General features: G+C 41.0%; 1 protein-coding gene across 3 annotated transcripts in view; it reads left to right on the top strand.

Moving 5' to 3' along the window:
• Positions 1–21,022, top strand: part of LOC124000464 (calcium/calmodulin-dependent protein kinase kinase 1-like) — a 124,882-nt gene that overhangs the window by 58,191 nt on the left and 45,669 nt on the right. For all 3 annotated transcript variants that reach the window (XM_046306826.1, XM_046306824.1, XM_046306825.1), the window contains exons 5-6: positions 12,303–12,354; positions 15,597–15,733. In XM_046306826.1, coding sequence (XP_046162782.1) covers positions 12,303–12,354; positions 15,597–15,733 — 189 coding nt within the window. The remainder of the gene's footprint in view (positions 1–12,302; positions 12,355–15,596; positions 15,734–21,022) is intronic.

Below are 21,022 nucleotides of genomic sequence, written 5' to 3'. Positions count from 1 at the left end.
CTCTCCTATGCTGCGCTCCACCCTGGCTGCCGGAGAAGGAGAGATTGTTGACAGGAAGATGGAGATGAGGAGAAGATGGGCACCTGCCAGGGTTTAATTCTATTTCCTGGCTTTCAAACTTGGCTCCACACTGTATTGATTAGATCTGTGCATCTGTGCCCACAGTGGGAGCTCAGCCCCTACATACAGACACACACACGGACCAGTAATCTTCACACACACACACAGCACAATACCAGTCACCTTATCACGGCAACGGGGAAGGCTTCCATGCAACAGAAATGCCAAGTACATATTTTGATTTTGCAACAGATTATTTTGTATTTTAGGATTTTGATGTACAGTTTTGCATGCTAGAATCGCTTAAACAATCTAGCCAGATTATCATCTCGGATGTTCTCTCTCTCTCTCTCTCTCTGTGTTTGTGTATGTTTGTGAGTGAGTGTGTGTGAGTGAGTGTTTCGCACAGCCCGTGTTGTAATTACAATGCTGACGAAGCTGTTACCTTGTCTCAGCCAACGTGACTGGCAGAGGTCCAGTACCATTGAGGTCTGGCAGTATTAGAGGGACTCAAGCTCTACCAGGCTCCAATCTCTGCAGCATTCGCTCATTTCGTATACTGCTAAAAAAGAGCAGTGGGGAATAATTAGGAGTATCCCTGGTCCCTGGTTTTGTCTCTGGGGCTCCAGTCTGTTGTTCGGAAGGACGCATGCATGCACACACCTCCCTGACCACTGGGCTGAGATGGACAGTGTTATTCCCTAGACTACTACGGGGTGGTGGATACTAGGGTTACAAAGGGTCGGAAACTTTCCGGTAAATTTCCCAACATTTTCCATGGGAAGTTAAGCCCAGGAATTCTTAAATTCATCAAAAAAGTTAGTTTATAACGGTGAACTTTTTTGTGGGATACACATAAGGTAATTCTAGGTCTTGTGGTATATTTTGATTAAACTATCCCCAATTCAATGGAATTGCAATCCTCTGCATACACAGTGCATTCTTCCATCACATGTACAGCTGATTCTCACGATCTTGCACACTAATGAGATGCTATTGAGCCCACACTGAGCCAAGGACTACATGCTTTCTGGGAAGTTTTGATTACAATACTGGGTGGGGTGAATATATTTTATTTGACATACATGATTTTTTGCTAACTGGTAAATAGTAGCCAACAGCAGAGTGTGTTAAAATCGGGCCTCTCGAGTGGCGCGGTGACACTAGAGATGCTGGGTTCGAGTCCAGGCTCTGTCGTAGCTGGCCATGACCAGGAGACCCATGGGGTGGCGTCGTCTGGGTTAGGGGAGGGTTTGGCCAGGAGGGATCTTCATCAGATGACACTCATAGGACTTCATGTTACACAATACATGTATGTTTTATTCGAGAATATTTTGTCCAAAAATCAAATTTTACATTGGCGTGTTATGTTCAATAGTTCCAAAACATGGTGATTTTGCAGAGAGCCACATCAATTCACAGAAATACTCATAATAAACATTGATAATAGATACAACTATTATACATGGAACTTTAGAAAAACTTCCCCTTAATGCAACCGCTGTGTCAGATTTCAAATTGTTTGGGGGGAAAAAGCATAACCTGGGTACGGCGCTCAGAGCCCAAACCAGCCAAAGAAATATCCGTCATGTTGGAGTCAACAGAAGTCAGAAATAGCATTATAAATATTCACTTACCTTTGATGATCTCATCAGAATGCACTCCCAGGAATCCCAGTTCCACAATAAATGTTTGATTTGTTCGATAAAGTTGATAATTTATGTCCAAACACCTCCTTTTGTTAGGGCGTTTAGTAAACAACTCGAAACTCACGAGGCGCGGGCAAGTCCAGCGGAAATGTCGGACAAAAAAATCCAAAAAGTTATATTACTGGTCGTAGAAACATATCAAACGATGTATAGAATCAATCTTTAGGATGTTTTTATCATAAATGTTCAATAATGTCCCAACCGGAGAATTCCTTTGTCTGCAGAAAAGCAATGGAACAAAAGGTAACTTTCTCATGACCACGCGTCACGAGCCCGTGGCTCTCTGCCAGACACCTGACTCAATCCCCTCTCATTCAGCCCCCCTACACAATAGAAGCCTGAAACAATGTTCTAAAGACTATTGACATCAAGTGGAAGCCTTAGGAAGTGCAAGATGACCAATATCCCACGGTATCTTCAATAGGGGCTGAGTTGAAAAACTACCAACCTCAGATTTCCCACTTCCTGGTTGGATTTTTTTCTCAGGTTTTTGCCTGCCATATGTGTTCTGTTATACTCACAGACATCATTCAAACAGTTTTAGAAACGTCAGAGTGTTTTCTATCCAATACTACTACTAATATGCATATATTAGCATCTGGGACTGAGTAGGAGGCAGTTTACTCTGGGAACGCTTTTCATCAAAAAGTGAAAATGCTGCCCCCTAGCCCAAACAGGTTAAAGCATAGTTTTTGCTACCATGTGGGTGTTTAGTTCGATTGAGCCTGCTAACTGAGGAGTGTTAACCTCTCTAGGTCATGTGGGACGCTAGCTGGCCAACATCCAGTGAGATTGCAGAGTGCCAAATTCAAATACAGAAATACTCATTATACAAATTCAGAAAAGATACAACTATTTTACATAGGTTTAAAGATTAACTTCTTGTGAATCCAACAACGGTGTCAGATTTTAAAAATGCTTTACGGCGAAAGCATACCTTACAATTATTTGAGAACATAGCCCAGCAGACAATCATTAAACAGTAACCAGCAAAGTAGAAGAGTTACACAAGTCAGTAATAGAGATATAGAATTAATCACTTACCTTTGATGATCTTCATATGGTTGCACTCAGAATACATTCATTTATTCAATAAATGTTCCTTTTTTTCGATAAAGTCTCTCTTTATATCCGGAAAAACTCAGTTTTGTTAGCGCGTTTTCTTCAGTAATCCACAGGCTCAAATGCAGTCACAACATGCAGACAAAAAAATCCTAATTGTATCCGTAAAGTTCATAGAAACATGTCTAATGATGTTATTCAACCCTCAGGTTGTTTTTAGCCTAAATAATCAATAATATTTCAACCGGACAATAACGCTGTCAATATAAAAGGTAAGCAAGAAAGGCACTCTCTCGGTCACGCGCATGAAAAAGCTCTGTGACACGGCAGGGTCCACTCATTCAGACTGCTCTTACTCCCTCATTTTTCAGAATACAAGCCGGAAACCATTTCTAAAGACTGTTGACATATAGTGGAAGGCATAGGAACTGCAATTTGAGTCCTAAGTCAATAGATACTGTAATGGCATTGAATAGAAAACTACAACAACAAATCCTACTTCCTGAATGGATTTTTCTCAGATTTTCGCCAAATCGGTTATGTTATACAGACACTTGAGTGTTTTCTATCCAAATCTACCAATTATATGCATATCCTATCTTCTGAGCCTGAGCAGAAGGCAGTTTAATTTGGTCACGCTTTTCATCCAAAATGCCAAATTCTGCCCCCTACCCTAGAGAAGTTAATTCACCTGTTTCCATACATGTTTCATTTTAAAAGATATATCTTACAAAGGAGTTGTTTAATCTAACTGCTTAACTTTATCTGTACATGGAAATGTATTTGGGATATTTTTCCCTTTTTTTCTCATCTATACAGGAAAATGCCACGGGCACTATCTGATGTGTGGAGACATTTCTCTGCAGCTAATGTAGAAGGAAAAGCTGTGTACATTTGCAAATACTGTGCCAAATCATATGTGAAGAATGCAACAAAATCACCTGGCCAAGAGCAGAATCACCTGGCCAAGTGCAGAAAGTTCCTTTTGCGCTCACAACAAGCTGACAAAGTCCCTCTACTACTATTTGAGGTGAAAATGATGAATCAGACACCTTATCAATAGCAACAGCTCATGGTCCTCCTGGAATCAGAAGTTTTGACTCAATGAAGGAATGTAGTCAGAGAAATGCTGATGAATGTCTTGCACGAGCTGTGTTGGCAACTGGTTCACCTCTGATGCTCACAGGCAATGTGTATTGGAAGAGATTTCTGAAAGGTCTTTTCCCAGCATATACCCCTCCAACCAGACATGATTTATCTACTAATTTGCTGGATGCAGAGCCCAAGTGAAGGTCAGGCAAATCATAGAGAAAGCAGACTGTAATGCAATCATCTCTGATGGGTGGTTGAATGTTCGTGGGCAAGGAATAATTAACTACATCATCTCCAACACTCAACCAGTATTCCACAAGAGCAGATGAGCTGAAGGCATTCATCAATGACCTTGGACCACGGAAGGTATTTGCTCTCGTGACAGACAATGCTGCGAAACATGAAGGTTGCTTGGTCTAAAGTGGAGTCCTACCCTCACATCACACCCATTGGCTGTGCTGCTCATGTATCGAATCTGCTCCTCAAGGACATTATGGTACTGAAAACAATGGACACACTCTACACGAGAGCCAAGGAAATGGTTAGGTATGTGAAGGGTCATCAAGTTATAGCAGCAATCTACCTCACCAAGCAAAGTGAGAAGAATAAGAGCACCACATTGAAGCAGCTCAGCAACACCCATTGGGGTGTTGTCAATGTGTTTGACAGTCTCCTGGAGGAGAAGGAGTCTCTCCAAGAAATGGCCTTATCACAGTCTGCTGATATGGACAGCCCCATCAAGAGGATCCTCCTGGATTATGTATTTTGGGAGAGAGTGGTAAGCAGCCTGAAACTCCTGAAACCTACAGCTATAAGGGCACAAGGCGAGACACAGATACAGACACAGGAGGCAGATGGTTGGAGTCCAAGATGTTTAATAACAATCCAAAAGGGGTAGGCAAGAAAATGGTTGTGGACAGGCAAAAGGTCAAAATCAGTTCAGAGTGGTACAGAATGGCAGGCAGGCTCGAGGTCAGGGCAGGCAGAATGGTCAGGCAGGCGGGAATGGAATCCAGAAAAACAGGCAAAGGTCAAAACCGTGAGGACTAGTAAAAGAGAATAGAAAAGCAGACAATCACAACGACAGGTGAAACAGATCAGGGTGTGACAATAGTAGTAGCCACTGCACGGCTTGAGGGAGACAATGCCATCCTGTCTGATGTTCAGACTCTGCTTGCAGATGTAAGAGAAGAAATCCGTACTGCCCTGCCCACTTCACTGTTGCTCCAAGCAGAGGAAACTGCTTCTGAAATACAACAAAAAGCATGAAGACTTACATGTTGGACCCCAAGTAGGCTGGCAAAAGCATCCTGTCTGGTGCAGAGATCAACAAGGCCTATGGTGTCATCACTACTGTGTCTCGCCACCTTGGCCTGGATAAGGGCAAGGTTCTTGGCAGTCTGGCGAAGTACACTTACAAGCAAGGACTTTGGGATGGAGAAGGTATTTGCTCTCGTGACAGACAATGCTGCGAAACATGAAGGTTGCTTGGTCTAAAGTGGAGTCCTACCCTCACATCACACCCATTGGCTGTGCTGCTCATGTATCGAATCTGCTCCTCAAGGACATTATGGTACTGAAAACAATGGACACACTCTACACGAGAGCCAAGGAAATGGTTAGGTATGTGAAGGGTCATCAAGTTATAGCAGCAATCTACCTCACCAAGCAAAGTGAGAAGAATAAGAGCACCACATTGAAGCAGCTCAGCAACACCCATTGGGGTGTTGTCAATGTGTTTGACAGTCTCCTGGAGGAGAAGGAGTCTCTCCAAGAAATGGCCTTATCACAGTCTGCTGATATGGACAGCCCCATCAAGATGATCCTCCTGGATTATGTATTTTGGGAGAGAGTGGTAAGCAGCCTGAAACTCCTGAAACCTACAGCTATAAGGGCACAAGGCGAGACACAGATACAGACACAGGAGGCAGATGGTTGGAGTCCAAGATGTTTAATAACAATCCAAAAGGGGTAGGCAAGAAAATGGTTGTGGACAGGCAAAAGGTCAAAATCAGTTCAGAGTGGTACAGAATGGCAGGCAGGCTCGAGGTCAGGGCAGGCAGAATGGTCAGGCAGGCGGGAATGGAATCCAGAAAAACAGGCAAAGGTCAAAACCGTGAGGACTAGTAAAAGAGAATAGAAAAGCAGACAATCACAACGACAGGTGAAACAGATCAGGGTGTGACAATAGTAGTAGCCACTGCACGGCTTGAGGGAGACAATGCCATCCTGTCTGATGTTCAGACTCTGCTTGCAGATGTAAGAGAAGAAATCCGTACTGCCCTGCCCACTTCACTGTTGCTCCAAGCAGAGGAAACTGCTTCTGAAATACAACAAAAAGCATGAAGACTTACATGTTGGACCCCAAGTAGGCTGGCAAAAGCATCCTGTCTGGTGCAGAGATCAACAAGGCCTATGGTGTCATCACTACTGTGTCTCGCCACCTTGGCCTGGATAAGGGCAAGGTTCTTGGCAGTCTGGCGAAGTACACTTACAAGCAAGGACTTTGGGATGGAGATGCAATTTGGAAGTCGTGCCAACATATCTCATCAGCCACCTGGTGGAATGGACTTTGTGGATCTGAGGCTCTTTCCCCTGTTGCCTCCATCATCCTCCAAATCCCACCAACATCAGCCACCTCAGTGCGCAACTGGTCCTTGTTTAGGAACACACACACCAAAGCACGCAACAAGCTGACCACTACAAGGGTTGAAAAACTGGTGGACATTGGGCAAATTTGAGGCTTTTTGAGCCTGACAACAAGCCATCCTCAACAAGGTTGGAAAGTGACAGTGAAGATGAGGCCTCAGAGTCTGATGTCAAGAGGTGGACATTGAGGAGGTCCAGGGACGAGACATGGAAGCCTGACAGGAAGATAACCAAAGCTTTAGTTTCTAGACTCATTTTACAGGTGTACGTTGAAAATGTTTTTGGGAGAAGCGATGGATCATTGGGGATCATTTAATATTCCCTTTATTTTCTGGTTCAGTGACATCATCCCATGTGAGGAGTCAACTCATTTAATTGAAGTTCAATTCGTAACTAAATCGTTTTTTTTTTCTATTGGAAGGATTTCATCATTTGCAATTATGTCTACTTATGATAAGGTAAAAAAAAGGTTTATGTTTCTGTCTCCATATAATGTGGTAAATATATCCAATGCAAAAAAATGTGCAACCCTAGTGGATACGATACACACTGTAAAAATGTTCTAATGACTAACAACCGGTTCCAGCCTCCACTGCTATGGAAATGGTGTACTACAGCAGGGGTTGCGGTTGTCACTGTCTGTCCTCAACGTGTCTGCTGGAGGCAGCAGGCAGGGGGCCAATAAAATATCCTGTTGTCCTTTTACAAGTCATGGATGGAGGATAAAAGCGACATGAGTAAGGATATGAGGGTGCAACAGGAAGGGATCGCCAGGAGGGGACCTGCATGGTGTCAGCTGTACAGTACACCACTGTAAACAAGGAGGTTGTTACATTTGATCATTTAAAGTCACTGTCCAGTGTTTTCATTGCCTATAATTAAAGGAACATTTCAAATGTTTTTAACTTCATATTCATCATCTCCAGCACCACCCTAACATCAACATATGTGAAGATTGCATGTTTCTATGTTTTGTAGTATACAAGATAAAGGAAGAGAAGTGTTTCCAGTGACATCAACCAAATAGTAGACTATTAATAGACAACTAGTTGGCAACGCCTACTCATAATTGATTAAATTCACATAATGCACACCTTGGAAACACTTATCTTCCTCCAATTTTTACTACAACACCTAGAAATGTAAAATTCTCACATATGTTGATGTTAGGATGGTCCTGGAGATGAATATGACATATAATGTATTTTATTATTATTACAATGTGAGTGAAAATGTTTTCCTTCCAAAATGTATTTATTAAGTATGTTAAAAAGCTGCTTTTCTGTATTTAAATAGTGTGGGAGTATCCCAAAAACAGAATGGTGTGGGTGTATAGCAGTCATGAAATATATTCATGACAATTAAACATCACATTATATGAGGAAATGGCAAGCATTTTTAAACCGTCTGTTTGACATACAAGTTTGAGGTGTGTTTTTTTTAAAAGTGTTTTTTCTTTCATTTATGCTTTATAAACAAATAATTGTATACAAAATAATAACAAAATTATTTGGGTATGAGTTAACAGAATATACACATTTAAAGTGAGATTCTCGCTGGACAGTTACTTTAAAATGTAAATGAAGTTATTTAGCAAGTGAACACTCTTATCCACAGTGACAAAGAGTGCATTCAACTGAAGGAGAGCAGTTCTGGAAACCCTACTGTAGTAGTAGATCAGTGAGATGGTATTTTCTGTCAGTGTTATTTAAATCTTTGTGATTGAAGAAGCATTTTGCTATCTCTTCATGCATTTGTAATCCAGCCTAATTGCACCGTCAGCTCATTGCCACAGGCTCATTGTGTTCTCTCTGGCACTGTAGTGGTCATAGTAGTAGTGCACTCCCTACCCTGTAGTGTTTTGAAAACAGCAGTTTTGCCTGCATAGCACACACATACACACACACACAGACACACACACACGGTTTTGCCTGCGTAGCGTTCCCCTGACACACCTTTTAATATGCAGGACTTTCTCTTCCCTCTCTCTTCTCTCTTCCCTAGCTTCCCTCGCTTTGCTCTGACAAACCAATGCTCCTCAACTTGTCAGCACTACAAAGACTCTGTAAATCCCTTTACCAAGGGAGGGATTGTCCTTGAACTCATGAAAATATCATTTATTTCTGTGGTGGAGAATTCAGATTATGTATGGCTCTTAGCAGTTTGTGTCCTTTTGGAATATTACTTTGATCTGTTGAGATAGTCATCAGGACCACCCCAGGCCTTTTGAAAAGCAGATAAGACATGTAGGACATCAGTGGACGACTATAGTCATATATAACTACAAATTTCATCTTGTTCCAAATTTACTTCGATTTGAAATGACCTTTTCAAATTTCTTACATTGAGTTTCAAGCAATTAAATAAATACCCTGTAAGTCAAGAAATAAAGTGGGTTCAATAACTTGAAATAATGTCAAAACATATTCTTTACACAAGACTTTCAGATCTAGTAGCCACAATATCATAACCAAGAATTGGCTACCTTTAATATATCAGGCTCGTTGCTAGAGGGTTCCGAAAATGTGGCGCCCGACAATATGACCGGACCCATATGCAGTGAACTCATTAGGGCGTCGGCCCATGGTGCTCAGAATGACAGAAATCACATTTAGATTATGGAAGTAGCGATTTCATCATGTAAATCTTGGTGGGGCAAACATTTTTAAAAGTGGGATGCATGCCAGCAAAGCCACTACACAACACTAAACAATACATGCATTTCACTATAACGGTAACAAATGGTTCCCACAAACTGTTAGGGCCTTCATAAAGCTGACCCAACATCAGTCCCAACATCTTACCACTGCTACACCTGACTATTAGCGGAGCCTTGTCTGGCAGCCTCATTTACTGTTTAAAAAAAACATAGCTGATATCGCTGATTTACTGAAACAAATGTGGTTTCTACTGACAATTGAGATGTATAAACTACGACAAGTGGATAAGAGGCAATCCGTAATTTTGATTAAGACATTAATGAGCGAGCTAGGACATATGTACTCAATGTAACTATTTGTTTTGCACTTTGAAATGTACAGTGACAGAATTCAGAACATGGGCCGTTCTTACAGTGTTCTCCCTGTACACCAAGTCAGAGCCATAGGATAAATATAGGGGGCATATAAGCAGACAATGAAAACTCTTACAATATTAATTTATTACATTTCTCTAAAACAGGTTATAGGCTACATGTGCACCAAGTCAGAACAGTAGGCAAAATTAAGAGGGGTAAATAGACTAAATTATTAGGGTGAGGTACCTGAACTACTAACATCTTACTACACAACATACACTTAGTATTACTTTCTTAGCTACAGTATACATACAGTGGGGCAAAAAAGTATTTAGTCAGCCACCAATTGTGCAAGTTCTCCCACTTAAAAAGATGAGAGGCCTGTAATTTTCATCATACGTACATTTCAACTATGACAGACAAAATGAGAAGAAAAAAAACAGAAAATCATATTGTAGGATTTTTTTATGAATTTATTTGCAAATGATGGTGGAAAATAAACTTTTGTTATTGACCAAATACTTATCTCAATACTTTGTTATATGACCTTTGTTGGCAATGACAGAGGTCAAACGTCTTCACGAGGTTTTCACACACTGCTGCTGGTATTTTGGCCCATTCCTCCATGCAGATCTCCTCTAGAGCAGAGATGTTTTTGGAGCTGTTGCTGGGCAACACAGACTTTCAACTCCCTCCAAAGATTTTCTATGGGGTTGAGATCTGGAGACAGGCAAGGCCACTCCAGGACCTTGAAATGCTTCTTACGAAGCCACTCCTTCGTTGCCCGGGCGGTGTGTTTGGGATCATTGTCATGCTGAAAGACCCAGCCACATTTCATCTTCAATGCCCTTGCTGATGGAAGGAGGTTTTCACTCAAAATCTCACGATAGGCACACCACCGTTGTGTTGTCGGCAAACTTAATGATGGTGTTGCAGTCGTGCAGGGCCACACAGTCGTGGGTGAACAGGGAGTACAGAAGGGGACTAAGCACGCACCTTAGAGGGGCCTCCGTGTTGAAGGTCAGCATGGCGGATGTGTTGTTGCCTACCCTCACCACCTGGGGGGCGGCCCGTCCAGGATCCAGTTGCAAAGGGAAGTAATTCAGTTCCAGGGTCCTTAACTTAGGGATAAGCTTGGAGGGCGCTATGGTGTTTAACGCTGAGCTATAGTCAATGAACAGCATTCTCATGTCGATGTTCCTTTTGTCCATGTGGGGCCGTGTGGAGTGCAATAGAGATTGCGTCATCTGTGGATCTGTTGGATCTTGAATAGGCTCCAATGTTGTGAATAACTAGCAACAGTACTGATGGTGGTACTGTAGCAGTGGAATTAACAGAATGAAAAAACACCACTCCTCTGAGATATGCACTATCCATTCATCCTGAACAACGACTAGTCTGATGTCCCTGACATTACACACAGAATCAGGGAATGTACTAGCATGGTGGTGTTACTGGGAGAAATAGAAATGATCTCCTATAAAATATGCACCATCCATCTGATATCCTTAACATTACACACACAGGGAGAATATGAATGCTGCCATTAAATGTACACAAAAATACATTTAATCCGCAGGTGCAAGGAATTAACACATAATTAGTGCTATAGAGGAGAAGGCAACTAGATGTGTGTGTGTGTGTGTGTGTGTGTGTGTGTGTGTGTGTGTGTGTGTGTGTGTGTGTGTGTGTGTGTGTGTGTGTGTGTGTGTGTGTGTGTGTGTGTGTGTGTGTGTGTGTGTGTGTGTGTGTGTGTGCGCCACTGAAGGAACTGGGCTCTCGCATCATTTGAACACCAGAATACTCTGAAGATGTGATGTCACCGAATGTTTTTAATTCTATCCTGAGCTGAAGGATTGAAAGACTTTACTTACAGAAAAAAGTGTAGGATTGAACTTCAATAGCATTACTGTAGGTAACTAGTTAATGAGTTTATATTTGAATGTATGGCCAGTGGCCACCGCACCTTGTAGACCTACTGCATGGTAACAAACTGTAGGCTCCAGTATTGGACCATCAGCTGGCTTCCTGGGGTCATTATCATAACTGTATTCTACATGGTAGCTAGTAGAGTTAAACTAGTCACTAACAGAAGTCAACCCTTCCATAACAGAAGCATTATTCCACCATGTATCACTTCATTTCTAGAGTCATTTATGCAATCACTTACCCACCTGCAGAGTGAGTGGTCCTGGGAATTTGAAGTACGTCATTAGCACAAGAAACAATATTTATGAAAGCTTTTCTTTTATTAATATGGAAATGAATCCAGGAAGTTAGAGATGTTGTTATGCCATCCATTTCACTAGTTAGGATGCTTTGACTGCGAGTGTCACGCCGACCATTGTGTACTGAACGCTAATGAATATGACATTTATTGAATGCCGAAATACTTCAGACTTTACACCTTTAAAAAAAACAGCTGTTCTGTATGTACAGTACATAGTAAGCCCCTGTTTGTTAGTCTCTCTCTCTTAATCCTGGATGGATGGATGGATGGATGGATGGATGGATGGATGGATGGAGGGATGGAGGGATTAATGAATTAACAAACATTTTTGAATAAACTTGATGTACTCATCTGTTCTGCACTAAAGTGCACTGTATGGTCGTTATAGTGATTCAACTAATAGTGAGTGAGTGACCAGAATGAAATATATGGCATGTTCGCTCACCAATATCACCAATCTCATCCCCCTCTCCTTCTCTTCCAGGCCATGAAGGTGGTGTCCAAGAAGAAGCTGATGAAGCAGTATGGATTCCCACGTACGTGGAACACGGTTTGGCTTTTACACATTCAACACTCCTTGGTCTCTGGTCCTCTGGAGCTCAGTTGGTGACTTTGATTTCCCTGTACCACCCACACGTAAACAATGTATACACGCATGACTGTAAGTCATGTTGGATAAAAGTGTCTTCTAAATGGAATATATTATATAATTACAATCCAGCTCAAAGGACCATCAAACAAAGGATACCGATAGGATGTTTAAGTAGTGTGACCACATGCTCCAGATTGGACGGGGCAGTCACACATTTCAGTGTCCCACGTCCTGCAACCAAACAATCCTGCATTTTATCAACAAATTAAAACACCACTAATTTACAAAAAAAAAGGTTGATTCGTCCTGTATTTCAGTCATACATTCCAACCTGTCTTTTGGGGTTGCACTTAAGACAAGATATACAGAGCATTCAGGAAAGGATTCAGACCCCGTTACTTTTTCAAAGTGTTAAGTTGCAGCTTTATTCTAAAATTAATGAAATCGTTTTTTCCCCCTCATCAATCTACACACAATTCCCCATAATGACAAAGCAAAAACAGGTTTTTAGAAATGTTTGGAAATGTATTAAAAATAAAAAACTGAAATATAACATTTACTTAAGTATTCAGACCCTTTACTCAGTACTTTGTTGAAGCGCCTTTGGCAGCGATTACAGTCTCAGGTCTTCTTGGGTATGACTCTACAAGCTTGGCACACCTGTATTTGGGGAGTTTCTCCCATTCAGCTCTGCAGATCCTCTCAAGCTCTGTCAGGGTGGATGGGGAGTGTCGCTGCACAGCTATTTTCAGGTCTCTCCAGAGATGTCAACTCCCTGACCAAGGCCCTTCCCCCCCGATTGCTCAGTTTGGCCGGGCGGCCAGTTCTATGAAGAGTCTTGCTGGTTCCAAACCTTTTCCATTTAAGAATGATGGAGGCCACTGTGTTCTAGACCTTCAATCCTTCAGAAATGTTTTGGCTACCCTTCCCCAGATCAGTGCCTCGACACAATCCTGTCTCGGAGCTCTACGGATAATCCCTTTGACCTCATGGCTTGGTATTTGCTCTGACATGCACGGTCAACTGTGGGACTTTATATAGACAGCTGTGTGCCTTTCCAAATCATGTTTAATCAATTGAATTTACCACAAGTGGACTCCCAGAAAGTTGATGAAACATCTCAAGGATGATCAATGGAAACAGGACACACTTGAGCTACATTTTGAGTCTCATAGCAAAGGGTCTGAACACTTATGTAAATAAGGTATTTCTGTTTTTAATTTTTAATACATTTGCAAAAATGTATAAAAACCTGTTTTTGCTTTGTGATTATGGGGTATTTATTGTGTGCTGATTGATGAATAAGGCACAACATGTGGAAAAGGGAAAGGGGTCTGAATGCTTTCCGAATGCACTGTATATCATAAGGATGTGGCACTGGTGATGTAAAACACTTCTCCAATTGCTGCCAACTGCTGTTGAGATCTGTTATTCTGTGCAGCGCAAAATTGAGACGTGGGCCAATGTCATATCATCAACCAATTACATTTGTCATATCGTTTCGGGCAAAATTCCAGCTAAATTTAGAGGGAACAGCTTGGAGAGGACTACATACGAAGAGCTACAAAAGTAAGGAGGCCTAAGTCACTATTATTTGAGTCACAAGATCCCGTTCTCAAGTCGACTCCCAAGTACAATGTGTCGAGTCTCAAGTCAAGTCCAAGACGTGCATTCTAAGAGCAGGTCGCTGCGCAAATGTAGCTTGTAATTATAGCCATAAACGGTGATGCATTTTCAAAACACAAGATATAGAAATAACCTGGGTTTTAGACCTGCATTTTGAGCTGAAAGTCATTTATGTTAGCAGTCAGTATCAACTAAGGATATCATGTCACATTTTCACTTCTCTGGAGTCCAGAGCAAGCAGGATCATATGGTCTACCTGTACACAGCGGAGGATGCAACATCTGATGGAAAACATGATTTGTCTAGCTTTTTTCTTCCTTACAAATATTGTAATTCATTTGTCAGAATGTTACATCTTCATCCCATAAGTATTGCAGGTAGTACGATGTTACAGCTATCTCTAGACACATAACCACTGAGGTATATAATTAGAAACGCACCCGAACTAGGCCTAATTGAAATATGAAAATAATCAGTGGAATCATCACCAGGTCTGGCAAAGATGCGTCTGTAGCAGATTGCTAAACTTGATTTTGTATGGATAATATGAGTGTAGGTAGGCTACTCTGTTTTTGCCATGAAAACCCATAGAAAATGAAACAATCGCTTTCAGGTCACTAATCTGGATATGTTGTCACGGCCGTCATGGGAAAAAGACCAAAGCGCAGCGTGGTGAGCGTAAATTACTTTTTATTTCGGAATGACGCCAACAAAACAAGACACAAACGTGACGCTTACAGGGCTAAGTGCCACAAACAAAGTTAACTACCCACAACAAAAGGAGGGAAAAAGGGCTACCTAAGTATGATTCCCAATCAGAGACAACGATAGACAGCTGTCCCTGATTGAGAACCATACCCGGCCAACACATAGAAACACAAATCATAGAAATAAAGGACATATAATGCCCACCCAAATCACACCCTGACCAAACCAAAAAGAGACTTGAAAAAAGTCTCTCTAAGGTCAGGGCGTGACATATGTTTGCCCATTTTTGTGCGCCAATGCTGATGACTGGTCATTGGTCAACAGTCAAAACAAGCAAATCTTTAGTTCTGAAGAACAGATTAGATGTTTATGAAACAAGATTTGGTGCAATGCCGTAGGCATATGTTAGTGATCTGATTGAATAAGCAAAAGTATTCATATGAAATACAAATGGTAGGCTATATGAAGCCTATTAAAATATGAATAAAAAATCCCATTCAGTTTCACACTCGCTGTTCTACGTAAGCTACACTAGTCTGTCTCGTGAATGTCCCTCAAAATCATTCCCTTGTCCCCACAATTGGGTATTTTAAATGTGGTCAGACTAATCTTAAGCAGTAGCATGTACCCAGATATGAGTGATTTTAAGTATAATTATCGACTCGTGTCTCGTATATGCTTTGTGAGACTGCTAACAGGGACTTTGTTGTGGAGGGTGTTGATTAGGATGCTTTCAAGTAAATTGCCTTTCTTAATTGCACCTGAAGAGATTAATACAATTGTATTGAATTTAATGGAATTGTCAGCTAACGTGAGGTTGGTGGTTTGTGTGGCTGTTGTGATTCCCTGCAGGTCGCCCCCCTCCTAGAGGACCCAAGGTGGCGGTCCAAGGAGAGCAGCCCAAAGTACTAGGCCCCCTGGAGAGGGTCTACCAGGAGATTGCCATACTCAGGAAGCTGGACCATCTCAACATAGTCAAACTGGTGGAGGTGAGGATATAGCCTACCCAGCTAGCACATAACGTTCTGAGAACCATAGGTTTTTTAAAGTTTGGTGAGAGCGTGGTTGTCCCATCCTTATTTTTACAACCTTCCCACAATTTTCAGGGAATGGTGCAATACAATTGCTTGGCTTTGGAACATTCTCAGCACAAAACGTTATTTTATTGGTATTTCATTACTTTAACAGAAGTTTCTTCAAACATGTTTACATTTAATACCATTTTTTAATACCATTTTGGGTAATGTTCTAGAGACGTTCTTCAACTGGTTTGACAATGGAGTGTTCTCAAATAGTACAACGAATACAACGTTCTTCTATGAGAATTTCAGTACTTCTGCCTAACGTTTCCTAAAGGTTTTTAAAAATATATAAAAAATATACAGCTGAAGTCGGAAGTTTACATACACCATAGCCAAATACATTTAAACTCAGTTTTTCACAATTCCCGACGTTTAATCCAAGTACAAATTCCCTGTTTTACGTCAGTTAGAATCACCACTTTATTTTAAGAATGTGAAACGTCAGATTAATAGTAGAGAGAATGATTCATTTCAGCTTTTATTTCTTTCATCACATTCCCAGTGGGTCAGAAGTTTACATCCACTCAATTAGTATTTAGTAGCATTGCCTTTAAATTGTTTAACTTAGGTAAAACGCTTCAGGTAGTCTCCCACAAGCTTCCCACAATAAGTTGGGTGAATTTTAGCCCATTCCTCCTGAACGAGCTGGTGTAACTGAGTCAGGTTTGTAGGCCTCCTTGCTCGCACACGCATTTTCAGTTCTGCCCACACATTGTCTATTGGATTAAGGTCAGGACGTTGTGATGGCCACTCCAATACCTTGACTTGGTTGTCCTAAAGCCATTTTACCACAACTTTGGAAGTATGCTTGGGGTCATTGTCCATTTAGAAGACCCATTTGCGACCAAGCTTTAACTTCTGGAGATGTTTGTTACAGGAATTAAATTGCTCTGTTTTAATACCAAATTAAAATTAAACACTCTGTCAATTCATAAGGATTTGTAAGACCCTTATTCTATAATAATGGACAGAGCCCAGTCTTAAAGTCAACCAGCAGAGTTTATTCACAAGAGTACTGAATATGATACAGTTTACCACAGGTTATAAACTGAAAATTACGTCATTAGTTTCAGCAGTAGTATTCTGATTAGTACATATACAGTAACATAATAGTATTCGGATTAGTACATATACAGTAACATAATAGTATTCTGATTAGTCAGTCCTGATTGAAATGTATACATAATTAGTCATCATTGATAAAAATTCCCTTAACAATGTTGCTTCAATATATCCACATAATGTTCCCTCCTCATGATGCCATTTATTTTGTGCACCAGTCCTTCCTGCAGCAAAGCACCCCCACAACATGATGATGCCACACCGTGCTTCACGGTTGGGATGGTGTTCTTCTGCTTGCAAGCCTCCCCCTTTTTCCTCCAAACATAATAATGGTCATTATAGCCAAACTGTTCTATTTTTGTTTCATCAGACCACAGCTGCAAACCATAGTCTGGCTTTTTTATGGCAGTTTTGGAGCAGTGGCTTCTTCCTTGCTGAGCGACCTTTCAGGTTATGTCGATATAGGACTTATTTTACTGTGGATATAGATACTTTTGTACCTGTCTCCACCAGCATCTTCACAATGTCCTTTGCTGTTCTGTTCTGGGATTGACTTGCACTTTTCGCACCAAAGTACCGTTCATCTCTAGGAGACAGAATGCGTCTCCTTCCTGAGCGGTATGTTGGCTGCGTGGTCCCGTGGTGTTTATACTTGCGTACTATTGTTTGTACAGATGAACGTGGTACCTTCAGGCATTTGGAAATTGCTCCTAAAGATGAACCAGACTTGTGGAGGTCTACAATGTTTTTTCTGAGGTCTTGGCTGATTTCTTTTGATTTTACCATGATGTCAAGCAAAGATGCACTGAGTTTGAAGGTAGGCTTTGAAATACATCCACAGGTACACCTCCAATTGACTCTAATGATGTCAATTAGCCTATCAGAAGCTTCTAAAGCCATGACATCATTTTCTGGAATTTTCCAAGCTCTTTAAAGGCACAGTCAACTTAGTGTATGTACATTTCTGACCCACTGGAATTGTGATTACAGTGAATTATAAGTTAAATAATCTGTCTGTAAACAATTGTTGGGAAAATGACTTGTGTCATGCACAAAGTAGATGTCCTAACCGACTTGCCGACTTATAGTTTGTTAACAAGACATTTGTGGAGTGTTTGAAAAAAAGAGTTTTAATGACTCCAACATAAGCGTATGTAAACTTTCGACTTCAACTGTAAATATCTAACATTTATGTCTATGCTCCAGCACAACATCCAGTCCTTCTATGAGTACTTCTGCCAGCTTCAAGCCTGTCAGAACAAAGACGTTATAACAAAAGGCATAATTTGTCACCAGTACTTTAAAAAAAAATATATATATATATATTTCACCTTTATTTAACCAGGTAGGCAAGTTGAGAACAAGTTCTCATTTACAATTGCGACATGGCAAAGCAGTTTGACCCATACAACGACACAGAGTTACACATGGAGTAAAACAAACATACAGTCAATAATACAGTATAAACAAGTCTATATACGATGTGAGCAAATGAGGTGAGATAAGGGAGGTAAAGGCAAAAAAAGGTCATGGTGGCAAAGTAAATACAATATAGCAAGTAAAACACTGGAATGGTAGATTTGCAGTGGAAGAATGTGCAAAGTAGAAATAAAAATAATGGGGTGCAAAATAAATAAATAAATACAGTAGGGAAAGAGGTAGTTGTTTGGGCTAAATTATAGGTGGGCTATGTACAGGTGCAGTAATCTGTGAGCTGCTCTGACAGTTGGTGCTTAAAGCTAGTGAGGGAGATAAGTGTTTCCAGTTTCAGAGATTTTTGTAGTTCGTTCCAGTCATTGGCAGCAGAGAACTGGAAGGAGAGGCGGCCAAAGAAAGAATTGGTTTTGGGGGTGACCAGAGAGATATACCTGCTGAAGAGCGTGCTACAGGTGGGTGATGCTATGATGACCAACGAGCTGAGATAAGGGGGGACTTTACCTAGCAGGGTCTTGTAGATGACATGGAGCCAGTGGGTTTGGCGACGAGTATGAACCGAGGGCCAGCCAACGAGAGTGTACAGGTCGCAATGGTGGGTAGTATATGGGGCTTTGGTGACAAAACGGATTGCACTGTGATAGACTGCATCCAATTTGTTGAGTAAGGTATTGGAGGCAAAGTCGAGGATTGGTAGGATGGTCAATTTTACAAGGGTATGTTTGGCAGCATGTGTGAAGGATGCTTTGTTGCGAAATAGGAAGCCAATTCTAGATTTAACTTTGGATTGGAGATGTTTGATGTGGGTCTGGAAGGAGAGTTTACAGTCTAACCAGACACCTAGGTATTTGTAGTTGTCCACGTATTCTAAGTCAGAGCTGTCCAGAGTAGTGATGTTGGACAGGCGGGCAGGTGCAGGCAGCGATCGGTTGAAGAGCATGCATTTACTCTTAGTTTTACTTTAGTTTTAATGGAAAATGTGAATAAAACAGTAAATACATTATGCTCTATACATACAGGTACATACGGTGTGTAACAGTAGATACATTTAATAATGGCGCCGGAGGGATGGTTGCCGTTTTACGAGTTCCTAACCAACTGTGCTATTTTGTTTGTTTTTTGCTTGTAACAAATTTTATACATAATGTTGCTGGTACCGTCTCTTATGACCGAAAACAGCTTCTGGACTACAGAACAGCGATTACTCACCTTGAACTGGACAAAGATTTCTTCTTTAATGAGTAGAACGCAAAGGATATGCTGTTTTGCCAAGACAAGGCCCAAATCCCTGTCATCAGCGTGAAGAAAAGACTGAGAAAAAGGGGGAGGAGGGCGGGGTGCCTTGTAAGAATTTGCTGACGAGTAGGTAAAGCTTTGCACACACTTGGCATTCTCTCAACCAACTTCATGAGGTAGTCACCTGAAATACATTTCAATTAACTGGTGTGCCTTGTTAAAAATGTATTTGTTTAATTTCTTTCCTTCTTAACTTCTTGCGTCGAGCAATCCCGTATCCGGGAGCGTAATCATAGCCTCAAGCTCATTACCATAACGTAACGTTAACTATTCATGAAAATCGCAAATGAAATGAAATAAATATATTGGCTCACAAGCTTAGCCTTTTGTTAACAACAACACTGTCATCCCAGATTTTCAAAATATGCTTTTCAACCATAGCTACACAAGCATTTGTGTAAGAGTATTGATAGCTAGCATAGCATTAAGCCTAGCATTCAGCAGGGAACATTTTCACAAAAACAAGAAAAGCATTCAAATAGAATCATTCACCTTTGAAGAACTTCGGATGTTTTCAATGAGGAGACTCTCAGTTAGATAGCAAATGTTCAGTTTTTCCAAAAAGATTATTTGTGTAGGAGAAATCGCTCCGTTTTGTTCATCACGTTTGGCTAAGAATAACCCCCAAAAATTCAGTCATTACAACGGCAAACTTTTTTCAAATTAACTCCATAATATCGACAGAAACATGGCAAACGTTGTTTAGAATCCATCCTCAAGGTTTTTTTCACATATCTATTCGATGATAAGTAATTCGTGGCCGTTGGGTTTCTCCTCTGACGCAAATGGAAAAATACACGCAGCTGGAGATTACGCAATAATTGCAACGGAGGACACTAAGCGAGCACCTGGTAAATGTAGTCTCTTATGGTCAATCTTCCAATGATATGCCTACAAATACGTCACAATGCTGCAGACACCTTGGGGAAACGACAGAAAGTGTAGGCTCATTCCTTGCGCCTTCACAGCCATATAAGGAGACATTGGAACACAGCGCCTTCAAAATCTGGGACATTTCCTGTTTGAAATTTCATCTTGGTTTTGCCTGTAGCATCAGTTCTGTGGCACTCATAGATAATATCCTTGCAGTTTTGGAAACGTCAGACTGTTTTCTTTCCAAAGCTGTCAATTATATGCATAGTCGAGCATCTTTTCGTGAAAAAATATCTTGTTTAAAACGGGAACGTTTTTTTATCCAAAAATTAAAAGAGCGCCCCCTATATCGAAGAAGTTAATGTGTTTGAGCCAATCAGTTGTGTTGTGACAAGGTATGGGTGGTAAAAAGAAGATAGCACCTATTTGGAAAAAGAGCAAGTTCATATTATGGCAAGAACAGCTCAAATAAGCAAAGATAAACAACAGACCATCATTACTTTAAGACATGAAGGTCAAACATTCAAGAAC

This window comes from Oncorhynchus gorbuscha, linkage group LG16 (assembly GCF_021184085.1).
Source record: "Oncorhynchus gorbuscha isolate QuinsamMale2020 ecotype Even-year linkage group LG16, OgorEven_v1.0, whole genome shotgun sequence".
In the NCBI taxonomy this organism is placed as follows: Eukaryota; Metazoa; Chordata; class Actinopteri; order Salmoniformes; family Salmonidae; genus Oncorhynchus; species Oncorhynchus gorbuscha.
This window is presented reverse-complemented; position numbering and strand designations above follow the sequence as displayed.